Source organism: Acomys russatus, chromosome 19 (assembly GCF_903995435.1).
Source record: "Acomys russatus chromosome 19, mAcoRus1.1, whole genome shotgun sequence".
NCBI lineage: Eukaryota > Metazoa > Chordata > Mammalia > Rodentia > Muridae > Acomys > Acomys russatus.
In genome coordinates, this window is record NC_067155.1 from 6565599 (window position 1) to 6579265 (window position 13667).

The 13667-nt window shown below is 45.5% G+C and overlaps 1 protein-coding gene across 1 annotated transcript; it reads left to right on the forward strand.

The window, feature by feature from the left end:
• Window positions 1–6478: 6478 nt before the first annotated feature.
• Window positions 6479–12260, forward strand: LOC127203009 (leukocyte immunoglobulin-like receptor subfamily A member 5). The gene is made up of 5 exons (XM_051161825.1): window positions 6479–6636; window positions 6797–6832; window positions 6986–7270; window positions 7660–7962; window positions 12142–12260. The coding sequence occupies exons 1-5, from the start codon at window positions 6591–6593 to the stop codon at window positions 12258–12260; spliced, it is 789 nt and encodes a 262-aa protein (XP_051017782.1). The 5' UTR covers window positions 6479–6590.
• Window positions 12261–13667: the final 1407 nt, after the last annotated feature.

Consider the following 13667-nt stretch of genomic DNA (forward strand, 5'->3'; position numbering starts at 1 on the left):
TCCATCATCCAGGAAAGTCAATGCAGGATCTCAAGGCAGAAACCTGGAGACAGGAATGGATGCACAGGCCTGGGAAGGTCATCGGTGAAGGTGACCCAGTTGTGGAAGATGCCCCAGGATTGACAGAGTCATGGGAGAGAAGTTAAGGCTCAGTATTATGTTGTAGGCTCAGAGTCCATGAAGAGATTTCAGGAGAGGACATTGGTGAAAGTACAGCCCAGTTGCTTTGGAGACCCGAGGATTTTGGAGATGCCAGTACCATGGCATGACCAGGACAGCAGTCGTGGAGTGGAGCTGGCCTGTGCTATGAAAGGTAGAGCCAGAGAAGTGGAGCCCACTGGCGCCCATAAGATTGTGTGTTCTCAGCATCTGACTCTGAGCTTTACACTGTTAGACTCTGAGTTTGCTGATTTGAATGCAACGTCACTGGCTTTTCCTTCTTGGAATAAGAAAATATGTAATTTATTTTGATCTTATGGGATCCCACAGTTGCAGACATTGGATATTTTAGAAAGGCTTTGAACTTTAAAGAGACTGGATAATGTGTGTGTGTGTGTGTGTGTGTGTGTGTGTGTGTGTGTGTGTGTGTATGTTTTTAGAGATAGGGTTTCTCTATGTAAGAAGAGTCCTGGCTGTCCTAGAATCCCTTGTGGAGCAGACTGGCCTTGACCTCACTGAGATCTGGCTGCTGCTGCCTCCTTAGTGCTGAGATCAAAGGTGTGTGCCACCACCGCTCTGCAAATTGTAGAATATTTAAAGGCTGTAGGACTTTTAAAAGTTGCGATGTTGTACATTGTGATACTAATATTAATGTGTTAACATGTTATCTTGGGGATAAACTAAAAAGGAAAAAGTCATGGTTTAACAGTAATGTGTTTGTGTGTTAGATTGACAAAGGGTCAATTTCCTCGTTACCTTTATGTCCACTTGACACAGGTTGGAGTCATTTGGGAAGAGGGGAATGCCTCTATAAGATTGGCCTCCAGGCAAGTCTGTTGAGCATTTTTCTTAGTTAGTGATTGATGTGGGAGAGTCCTGCCTACTGTGGATGGTATCACTCCTGGGCAGGTAGTCCTGAGGTTTTTAAAAAAGCACACTGAGCAAGTCATAGGGAGCAAGCCAGTAAGCAGCACTCCTCCGTGGCCTTTGCTTCAGTTCCTGCCTCCAAGTTCCTTGGGTTCCTGTCTTGACTTCCCGCAGTGATGGACTGTGACCTGGAAGTGTAAGATAGGTCCACCTGTTCTTTCCCAAGTTGCTTCTAGTCATAGTCTTTAGTACAGCATTGGAAAAGGACAACTTGATATCAATTCACTAGAAGTGAATTAAAAGGTTTTTTTTTTTTTTTTTTTTTGAGCGATGTTTACATTTCTTCTTGGTATTTTATTCACTTAAGCTAGTTTTGAAAGTTTTTTTTTTTTTGAGGCAGTGTCTCTCTGTGTGGTCTTGGCTGTCCCAGACTTGCTTTGTAGACCAGGCTGGCTTCGAACTCACAGCGATCCACCTGCCTCTGCCTCCCCAGTGCTGGGATTACAGGCACGCGACACCACGCCCGGCCTTAGTTTTGAAAGTTTTATTCATGAGTAGAATGTATTTTCTTCATATTTCCTTCTTCAACTCCTTCCATGCCTTCCTCCATGTTCCAACTCAAATTCTCAATAATGTCCCGAATTTATTTCTTCTATAATCACACACATACACACACACACACACACACACACACACACACACACACACACACACACACACACACACCACACTACTGAATCCACCTAATGGCAATCACATGTCTTCCGTGTTATTAATATTTTGTAATTTAAGTGCCATGAAATAAGTAGACAGTTTCTAAAACCCGTGCTCTAAGCTTACAGCGTTCCGTTCCATGTGGCTTATGATTACTACTGATTGCCAGCTTGACAACATCTAGAGTCACCAGAGACTCAGGCCTCTGGGCATGCCTGTGAGGATGCTGCAGATTAGGTTCATTGAGATGGGAAAACCCATCTTAACTGCAGGTGGCAACATCCTTTGGGCTAGGCTCTCTCACTGTGTAACAAGGAGAAAGTGATCCCAGCACCAGCATTCATCTCTCTCTGCTTCCTGAACTGGATGCCATGTGACCAGCTGCTCAAGGCTCCTGCCACACCATAATTTTCCCACCAAAATGCACTGTACATACCGTGGGATGGTGAGCCATAGTGAACTTTTCCTTCCTTATGTTTCTTTTTAAAAGATTTATTTATTTTCTTTTACGAGTACTTTCTCTGCACTGATGTAGGTACATCACATGTGTGGCTGGTGTTCTCGGATTTCAGAAGAGGGCGTTGGATCCTCTAGAGCTGGAGTTATAAATAATTGTAAGCCACCACCACATGGGTGCTGGGAACTGAACCTGGGTCCTTTGCAAGAGCAGCAACTTCTCTTACCCATCAAACATTTCCTCAGCCTCCCAAGTTGCTTTTGGCAGGTTATTTTTTTTTTTAAAGATTTATTTTATTATTATGTATACAGTGTTGTCTGCCTGTTTACCTGTAGGTTACATTATAGATGGTTGTGAGCCACCATGTGGTTGCTGGGAATTGAACTCAGGACCTTTGGAAGGGCAGGTGGTGCTCTTAACCACTGAGCCATCTCTCTAGCCCTGACAGGTAATTTTTATTGCAGCAATGAGACAAGAAACTAGTACAATGTAAGATAACAATCGAAGAAAATAGAGAGCATAAAACGTGTACATGATTTTACTTATGTACATGCATTCTATTAATATTTATGCATATTATAACTATAGACACATACAGATACAAATATAATTTACGTTGGCTAGAAAAGAGAAGTGCATGAAGACACTTAGAATAAACGTGCTAGTGTCTGGCAGAGGAGAACCCTCTATACTACCAGAGTTTAGTTTTCAACAGGCTTAAATAGCACGTGATGATTTACCAATGTAGTGTATGTTACGTTCATTCTAGGAGGAATTATGTTGTGATTCATACTATAATAATACAATAAATATGAGATGACTGAAATGTGCTCAACAATAGAGGATGATAACCGCATTTCATCCGTAAGACACATCTACAGAAGGCGGGGGCTTGGGAAAGAAGAAATAAAACAGCATAAGAATAAGAGGAAGGCTGGGTGGTGGTGGCGCACGCCTTTAATCCCAGCACTTGGGAGGCAGAGGCAGGCGGATCTCTGTGAGTTCGAGGCCAGCCTGGTCTACAAAGTGAGTGCAGGACAGCCAGGGATACACAGAGAAACCCTGTCTCCAAACAACAACAACAACAACCAACAACCAAACAAACAAACAGAAAGAATAGGGGGATTGGGAAAGATTATTGGGAGGAGGACAAGTAAGGACAGAGTATGGGGGACGGCTCAGAGGTTGAGAACATGCACTGCTCTTGCAGAGGACTGGAGGTCAGTTCTGAGCATCCATAACGAGCACCATAGCCACTTGTAACTCCAGCTCCTGTGTCCTTTTTTTTGGCCTCCAGGGGCGCACTACTCATGTGTGCACCTCCCCCACACTCACGCAATTTAAAATAATAAAAAAATAAATATTTACAAAAACAGAATTGCTTTATACACTAGCTTTAAAAACTAATTTAAAAAGACATGCCTGGGCTGGAGAGGTGGCTCAGTGGTTAAGAGAACCACCTGCTCTTCCAAAGGTCCTGAGTTCAATTCCCAGCAACCACATGGTGGTTCACAACCATCTGTAATGTCATGTGATGCCCTCTTCTGGCCTGTGGGTGTGCATGCAGGCAGAACACTGTATACACAATAAACAAACAAACAAATAAATAAATAAATGGACATGCCCATTTCACAGTTGTAGGAATCACAAACTGAGGGGTGGGAAAAGGCAGTTACTGCTTTGTGGGTATGTGGTTCTCTTTTGGGATGGTGACAATGTCCAGGAACTAGGTATAGGCTGTGTATCATGGAGAATTTACCCCATGATGTATAATTACATACTTTGAAGTGCTTAGTGGTTAAACTCATGTTTTTATGAACTATAATTCACTAAGGAAAATGAAATAAAAAACCTACAACAACCAAGAAGAGACTTGATACCCTATGAGCATATACAGGGGGAGGAAATCCCCCTCGGTCACAGCCATAGGGGAGGGGAGTAAGGGGAAAATGGGAGGGAGGGAGGAATGGGAGGATACAAGGGATGGGATAACCATTGAGATGTAATATGAATAAATTAATAAAATATATTTTAAAAGGCCTACAACACGGAATCCTTATAGAACAAAGAGGCTTGCCTTAGTTACTTCTCTGTTGCTCTGATAAGATATCATAACTAGATGCAACTTATGAAGGAAAGTTTGTTTTCACGTATGGTTCTATGGGGTCAGACACCTCACCATTGAGAGGACAGCATGGCGGCAGGCTGTAGGAGTAGGACACTGCCTGATCCCGTTTCATCAGTCCCTCAAGAAGCAGAGAGAGCGAACTGGACATGGGTCAAGACTATACATCACCAAAGCCTACGTCCAATGACCTGCTGCCTCTAGCAACCCTCCGTGTCCTGAAATTCTCTAATCTCCCCAGCCAATGCCCCCAACGGGGGACCCAGTGTTCAAATACACAGGTGGTTCTTATCTAAACCACTGTCAAGGTGCACCATAGTTCCGAGGTCACAACAGTCAAACGTTACCTCCTTGATGAGTTCGAGGCCAGCCTGGTCTGCAGAGTGAGTCCAGGACAGCCAAGATAACACAGAGAAACCCTGTCTCAAAAAACTAAAAATAAATAAATAAATAAATAAATAAATAACTTTTCTCTCCTCTCTCTCCCTCTCTTCCTCCCTCCCTCCCCCCTCTCTCTGTCTCTGTCTCTGTCTCTCTGTCTCTCTCTCTCTGTCTCTCTCTCTCTCTCTCTCTCTCTCTCTCTGTCTACAGAGGCTGCAAAATGATGCCATATCTCTCCTGGTGTCAGAGAAACAGCGAGTTATAGGCCACCCAGTGTGGGTCCTCTGGAAGAGCAGGCAGTGTTCTTAGCTCCCAAGCCTTTCTCTCCAGCCTCCTTGCTAAAACTTCTATAATAAGATTCGACTAATAAAAGTCTGAGCGTGTAGTTTGTGTTGTACATAATGCTTTTACACCTCTTTAGCCACCTGGGTTTCTACCCGGGGATGCAACATGGCATCTTATGATGCTGTGTAGTAGGAGGGCAGGTGTAGGGCACTGATGAATCACTCCTGGCACAAGCGCTTTTGAATCCCAGGTCTTATTCTGAAAAATTTGCACGTCTTTGCACTTCGTGATCTTCACAACCTGAGAGGAGATTGTCACCATCTTCTCACCTTGTAGAGTATGGGATGGAGGCTATTGATAAATACATCTCTCATGTTTCAAGCAGAAAAGATAAATTATTTTCTAGTCAGCAGTAGCGTGTAGGCACGCAGACATGATCAAGTGAGGATTTGTTGTCAGGAGAGAAGAGAAACTGAGAAAAGAACCAAAGGGTGAAGATGAGAAAGAAGAAGTGACATGACCAGTCCATGGAGGAGGGTGAAGAGGAGCTGTAACATCTCACAGAAATGATGAAACCAGAAGGAGGAAGTTTGGGGGAAATAAAAACCACAGCCTCCTTACAGGAAGGAAGCTAGTATCCTCACATATGAGTTAGAGAGTTTCAATATGGTCACATTGAAAAAAGAAACCCTCCCTCTTTCTTTGCACTAATCTGTCCATCTATTTGTTCCACTGAGGATAAGTGCTTGAATCTGGATTTGGAGATCATTTGGGGTCCAGACTTGTAAGCCTCAGAACTCTGATAACAACCAAGGTCGATTTGGAAAGAAAAGAAAGTAAACGAGAAAGGACTAATTGACGAAACCCTCACACGAAGCGCTGATGATAGATTTGTTTCTTTTCCTAGCCCTCTGCATCCCTTTGGGTTCATACTCAGGATGAAACAGTGTGTATTCTTTGAAGCACCAACCTGCATCTTCTTCAAAACATCTCCAGAGTTTGAAGGATGCTGGCCATGGTAAGGACCCCAGAGTGCTGTGTAGATACTTGACAGGATGAAGGAAGGAAGGAGACCTCATGATGGTCCTCTGAGACAAAGGGATGAGATCTCAGCTACCCTTCCTACCTCAGGGGGTTATATTCTGTTTATTATTATTATTATTTTTAAGAGATTTATTTATTTATTATGTTTACAGTTATTTATTATATTTACAGAAGAGGGCACCAGATCTCCTTATAGCTGGTTGTGAGCCACAATGTGGTTTGCTGGGAATTGAACTCAGGACCTTTGGAAGAGCAGGCAGTGCTCTTAACCTCTGAGCCATCTCTCCAGCCCTATTCTGATTATTACTGAAATGAGACCATGAACTCAGATGTCCATGAACCTGGCAGAGAATGACCCTCTATCTAAAGTGTCAACAATCTTCTTGCCATCACTGTTTGTGCCCCAGCTCCAGGAAGTCAAAGACCAAGCTCCTGAAGGGGTCAATTCCTCTTCCTGTGGGGCTGTTGGTGTGCTAACTTTGTCTCCCGGAACTCAGGCTAACAGACCACACCTTGCCTGACTGTTGTTCAAACCGCACAGCAGAAGAGTAGGTGGTGATGGAAGACAGCATGACTCTCACTCTCACTGTCCTGTTCAGCCTTGGTGAGATGTAAAAAGGGGAGTCAGCTAAGTCTGGGAAGGACCCCATCCCCATAGACAAGCCCTGGCTCATGAGGAGACTCCAGGGGGTCCCGGAAGCTCTAGGTAGTGGAGGACCTCCTCGGCTTTCAGGGCGAACTTCTCACAGGACAATCTCTTTCAGGGCTGAATCTGGGCTACAAGAAAGCGGTACTGGCAGGTGGGTGTATTTCCAGCTTTGCCAGGTCCCTCCACCCACACCCAGGCAGTGGGGGTGGGAAACAGCAGATGTTGGGGGTGGCCGGAGGGTCCTGGACCTGATAACAAAGATGTGGATGAGTGTCCTTGGAACCAGCCCCTGGCTTCTTTTCAGGGACTCTCTCTGTGCCCATCATCTGGGCTGAGCCAGATTCTGTGGTGAAGTGGGGGACAACTCTGAGCATCTGGTGCCAGGGAGACTTCGAGGCTCTGGAGTACCATGTGGAGAAAGCAGGAAGCCTGTCACCCTTGTACAGACAGCATTCACTGGAGCACAAGAACAAGGTCAATTTCTCCATCTCATTCTTATCGGACCGTCATGGAGGGCGGTATCGTTGTTACTATCTGAGCCCTGCTGGCCAGTCAGAGCTCAGTAACCCTCTGGAGCTAGTGGTGACAGGTAAGGGGACACTCGAGGATCTCCCTCCCCAATACTCTCTCCCTCCCTCCCTGCCTCCCCCCCCCTCTCTCTGTCTCTCTCTCCCCCTCCCTCCCACCCCTTCCCCCTCTCCCTCCCCTCCCCCTCTCTCCCTCTCTCATGTGTCCAGTTCCTAAAAGGCAATGTGGGATCCAGTTTACTCATTACAGCCTCCACATCCTCCTTCTTTTCTTCCTTTGATTTTTATTTGAAACAAAGTTTCTCTATTATGCAGTTCTGGCTGTCCTGGAATTTGCTATGTAGACCATGCTGGCCGTGAGCACACAGATCCACCTGCCTCTACCTCCCGGAGTGGAGTGCTGGGATTAAAGGCGTGCGCCACCACACCTGCCTGCCTTCTTCTCTTGTAGGATTCTACAGAAAACCCACCCTCTCAGTCTTGCCGAGCTCTGCAGAAACCTCAGGAGGGAATATGACCGTTCAGTGTGGTTCCTCGCTGGGATACGACAGGTTCATTTTGACTCGGGAAGGAGAACACAAGCTATCCAGGACAATAAGTGCACAGAATGCACCTAAAGGGCAGTTCCAGGCCCTGTTCGCTGTCGGTCCTGTGACGCTCAGCCGGAAATGGACGTACAGATGCTATGGCAATTACAAGAGCAATCCATATGTGTGGTCAGAATCCAGTGATCCCTTGGACCTCCTAGTGTCAGGTGAGGGAGCACCATCATGGGCAATACGTTTTGAGTCTTCCCCATAACATTTCTATGAGTCTTTATTTTCGGGGATGTGGCTAACAAAAACTTGCGGTCCCTGAGCCAGGCAGAGACCAAATTTGAGAGACAGCGCCACCTTCAGGACGGGATAAGAAGGGACCAAGTGTCCCTTGTGGCCCCTTTCTGCCCATCTTCTTTCTGGTGATGTCCAGGGAACTCTCGCTGCTAATCCATCAGGGTCCATAGCCTGGAGAGAACCCAATCCGCAGAGACACCCTGTCATTGGCTGTACTCTGCTTAAGATGGGGGAATATGACTCTCCGCAGGTGCCTGTGAATGATTTTTAGGGGTTACTAGACGCTCTGGTACACATCTCCTCTCCTCTGAGTGGTCAGACCCCATTGAAACGCCGCTTAACCTAAGCACAAATGAGGAACTTAGAAACTTCAGTCACGGATGCACATTCAAAACAGGATCTGCTTGGCCACCAAGATTGAGGAATGGGAGGGCTGGGGAGGGAGGGAAGACAGAAACAGGCAGTTGCTGGGAGGGATGAAGTTTGAGAAAATCGACAGAAAGGCCTAGGTCCTCAGAGACTTGCCCTGGTGAGGCCTCAGCTCAGGAAAAGGTGTACAGCCTCTCTCCTATGCTCCTGTTTGTGACACGTTCCTAACATGTTCTCCCTTCCCTTGTAGCCAGGACCTACAGTGTTATTATAAGACCTTGCTCTGTTTGCCTTAGAGCCCTGAAGACACTTTCTGGTTTTCCAGAGTTGAGACAGTCAGTCTCCTTTTGTGTCTAAGACCAAAAAACAGAACAAAACAAAACTCAGCTCAGCATTATCAGCCAGATGTTTACGATAATTGTGACTTCAACTTTCTGTGTGTAACATACAGGAACTGGGTCTGTGTTTACTTGGCTTTACCTTGGGAGGTGACAGATGAGAAAGCCTTTTCCCTCCTGCCATTGTTGGCCTCATCTACACACGAGAAGCTGCTTAGACACGGTCTCCAAGGACCCTTCATTTCGCACCTTTTGAAGCATCTGAGAATGCAGCTTTATTTCGGACCTCCTCCATCCTAAGCCCTTTCTGTTTCTGCGTATAACTGTTCACACGAAAGAAACAGGAGCTAGAGCGACACCTTGTGGTTAAGAGTGTGTACTGCTCCTGGAGAAGCCGATAGTTTGGTTTCCACCATCCAGTTAGGACAGCTCACAACTGCCTGTGACTCCAGTTCCGGGCAATCTAACTTCCTCTCTGGTACTGTAGTCAACTGCACACACACACACACACACACACACACACACACACACACACACACACACACACACACACACACACACACACACACACTATTTGTTTTGCTGTAGTTTGTATTTTAAGACAGGGTCCCTCTAGCTCTGGCTGGCCTGGAACTCTCTATGTAGACCAGGCTGCCTGGGATCAAAGGAATGCGTCACAGCACTCAGCTTCAACATACACATAAATAAAAAAAAATATCAGTCTTTTATAAAAAGACAAAAAAGAAAAACATAAGACGTGGAGCTGGAACATGGGATTGCATCCAACAGTCTTGAGCCTCGCATAGGAGGACACCAACGCAGTATGGGAACAGTAATGGTTTGTGAAGGTTTCATTGCTCATATAAATCCGTTCGGTTTCTTCCACTAACGAGTCACCAGCGCACACCAGTGCACTAGTATATGATACACTGTGTGATGCCCCGGCACCGGTAAGTCCTGAAGAATGTTTTGGAAGAAGAGAGGAGGGATAATACACCATGCTAGTGGGATGTGATGTCCGAGAGGATGCTGGGGCCGAGAGAGAACACAGGTAACTGGGTGAGCAGGGAGCAGCACACAGGGACACTCTCTTAGCAGCTCTTTTATCCAGTTGCTGAGAGAATATGACGGTGCAACCCCTCTCTCATGCCTGGAGTGTTCTCCTGAGTGCCCTCAGGTCAGGAGATATGGCTGCTCAGGCCATAATGGTCACAGTAAGGTCTTGTTGTGGGTGAGGCTGAGGCACCCAGAAGCATGCTGCTGGTGAGAGGGTCATCCCATGCCATGAGTACCAATCTGCAATGCCCCTTCTGAACTCACCCAGGCCTCCGTATTCAGTGCACAACTGAGACACAGGAGGGGCTGTACAGCTGCTCACCACAGTGACTGTGCAAATCGCTGCCTGACACCTTTTTTGTTTGTTTGTTTGTTTGCATAGCCGATTTGTTTCTATTCTACATTTTCTGTTTCCTCTTGTGTACATTGGTTCCTTTAGTTTTTGAACCTTTAAAAATGGTTAAAAGATTTTTTTATATGTATGGGTATTTTGCCTGCATGTAGTCTGTGCACTATGTATGTGCCTTGCCCACTGAAGCCAGGAGAGGGCATAATATCCTTGAAACTAAAGTTGCAGATGGTTGTGAACTGCCCAACAGGCAGTTGCCCACAGAGCTCAGAAAACAACAACAACAAACATTGGAACCCCTGAGATCCCACTACTTCTTTATTTTCTGGGACGATCTCAGCCCATCACAGAACACTTGACCAAGGAGAATCCTAGATAGGTAGTTACAGAGAGTATAGTCTTGTCTATAGGAGGCCAGCTGTGAGCCATCGTATATGTGTTGGGAATCAAATTGGGTCCTCTGGTAGAGCAGCCAGTGCATCTAACCACTGAGCCACCTCTCTAGGCACAAGAATTTCTTTTCTGTAACTGTGGCTCAGCATGGGGACCTGAGTTAGGATCTACAGTTGATACTTAAAAAAAGCTTAGCACAGCTGTAATCCCAGATATGGGGAGGTGTAAGAGGAGGCTTTCTTGGGCTTGCTTGGCACCTACTCTAGCTGAATCAGCAAGCTCCACTCCAAATATGGTGGAGAACAATTGAAAAAGATGCTAAGACGCTGATCTCTGGTGTCCATATGTGCGTGCCAGTGAGTCATACACTGTGTCATATACTAGTGCCCTTCTGTGCACTGGTGATTCATAAACTGACTTACACAGAAACTTGCTGTTTTAAAACTTTCAAAAGTAGTGGCTAGAAAAATGGCGCAGTGGTTAAGAGCACTGGCTGTTCTTCCAGAGGACTCTGGTTCAACTCTCATATAAATGCAGTGTCCATAGACAGCGGATGAGAGCATCAGATAACCTAGGACTGGAGTTACAGACAGTTGTAAGCCATCATGTAGGGCCTGGGAATGGAATCCAGGTCCCTTGAAAAGACAGTAAATGCTCTTACCCACTGAGCCATTGATTCAGGCCCTGTGTTTACATTTCTGTATGTAGAAGCAGATTGTATTTCCCGTCGGCATTGCCAACAGTTAGAATTTACATATGTCCTTTTGTGTATCTATGTCTCTCTGTGTATGGTGCACTGTGATTCTGACTTAAGGATGCTCAGTTAATAAGCGGTTCAAAGAATGATGAAGTTCCAGGGTATCTGGCTAGGATCAGATGCACTTCCTGTTTGGTATGGCTGCTGTGCTAGAACCCCTGAGGCCTGGTCCTTGACTCTTAACCTCTGGGCGATAGCTGGTGAAGCAATGGTAACTCACCTATCTGGAAATTGGGTTGCATGTTCCTGTGATCCGAATGTTTAGAGAGCTAAGAGGGTGCTGCTGCTTCTGAATTGGGAGACCACTTCTCATTAATTACGAGCTCACAGAGGATAGTGGGGCTGAATTATCACAAGGAAACTGGCTGAGTCATGGAAAGTGCTCATTAAGAGTCTACCTTAATTGGGCTGGAGAGATGGCTCAGTGGTTAAGAGCGCCACCTGCTCTTCCAGAGGTCCTGAGTTCAATTCCCAGCAGCCACGTGGTGGCTCACAACCACCTATAATGTTATCTGATGCCCTCTTCTGCAGATAAAGCACTCATATGCAATAAATAAATAAATCTTTAAAAGATTCTTCCTTAATTAACAAAAATAAGACATAATAAAGTGCACCCGAGGGGAACATTTTGTATTCATTAGGATGTACAAACACCACCACCCCCCTTCCTTACTTCCTGGGATGAGCTCAGCCCATCACAGAACACCTGATCACGGGGAATCCTTAGATATGGAGGTAGGTAGTTACAGAGAGTATAGTCTTGTCCGTAGGAGGGGCGTACCCTGTGTGGACTTTCAGGTTGGCTCTGACCTCGGTGGTTTCTTTGTCCATTTCCTAGATTCACACGCCCAGGATCACAGAGTGGAGAACCTCATCCGGATCACTTTGGCTACTTTGGTTCTGGTGACTCTTGGAATTCTTGTGTGTCATGCTTGCCACATCCGGAAAAGGACATGAGAGTATCCTGGTTATGTGTAGATAAGAAAGAGGACTTACGCACTGGGGGTTAATCGAGTGGATGGAGAAGCAAGAGCAATGTACAATGATGTCAATATACAGAGCTATTGTGTTGAAATCCGTTCTCTTGCCCAGTAGATACATTAATAAAACAAATACATTAAAAATAGAGCGACCTAAAGATTCTTTACTTCCGTCTCTAGGTTCCTCATGTTTGCGAAATTACTACCCACAATCACCCAAGAACGGCAGCAGCCCAAATAGATGGCAGCACATGAACTTATTAATGGATAAAAATGGAGTGCATACCAACTCAAGACCCACTACCAGCAATGCAAGGGGTGGGTGGCCGAATGAAGGGAAGATGTCTTTCTTCATGCCCTCTGTTGGGAGTTACTAGTAAAAACAAAACCAAAACCAAAAAACCAAACCAAACCAACCAACCAACCAAACAAACCCAAAAAAACCCAAAACCAAACCAAAACAACAACAACAACAAAACCAAACAAACCTGTGGGCCTTTAAGCAGAGCATTTGAGCTGACTCATTGATTTGTAACTCTATCACATTTAGTAGGTGAAAATCCAAAACCAAACACAGCCAGGAAATGCCTTACACACGGCAGATAAGGAGAGCAGAGGAGTTGTTGAAGAGAGAAGGCATGGGGGTTTTTATCCAGGGAGCCCATACATACTCATGTCAGAAAGAGCTTTAGGGATGTGCGCTTCTTGATGTAAGGTCAGAGTACAAGAAAGGAAGACAGTAGGTGAATTTGAGGCATTCTGGCAAGATCATGGGATGGAATATATGGCCCAACATCTCCAATAGCCAGCCAGCAGACGCTCTTTTGGGCATATTCAGCTTGCAGCATAATGATAACGGAAGCGAGCTCACATGTGGGCATGCTCAGTGTGTGTCACTAAGATCGCCATTGTCATTAAGTGAAACGCCTTCAAGCACACTCAGCTTGCACCATAACTATAGCCAACAGGAACACTGCACACTCTCTGATTATGTCATTGAAGAGTGACAGGGAAGCAAGGCCTATAATCCCAGCACTCAAGGAAGCAAAGGCAGGTGGATCTCTGTGAGTTCAAGGCCAGGCTGGTCTATAACGAGAGTACAGGACAGCCAAGGCTACACAGAGAAACCCTGTCTGGAAAAACCAAAAGGAAAAAAAAAAAAAAAGAGTGACAGGGAAGTTTTGGGTATGCTCAGCGTTCTGCACAATTTTTAGCTGAATAAAGGAAAGGACACTTTGAAGGTATTTTAATACAGAGACTTGCTTGCAATAGTGCCAGACTTGCTCATTGGCCAACAATAGTGTGAAGCATGTCCTTCGTAATAATTGAATAATACATTGTATGGTTAACAACCGTGTTTGGTATAATTAGACAACTGCTGTCA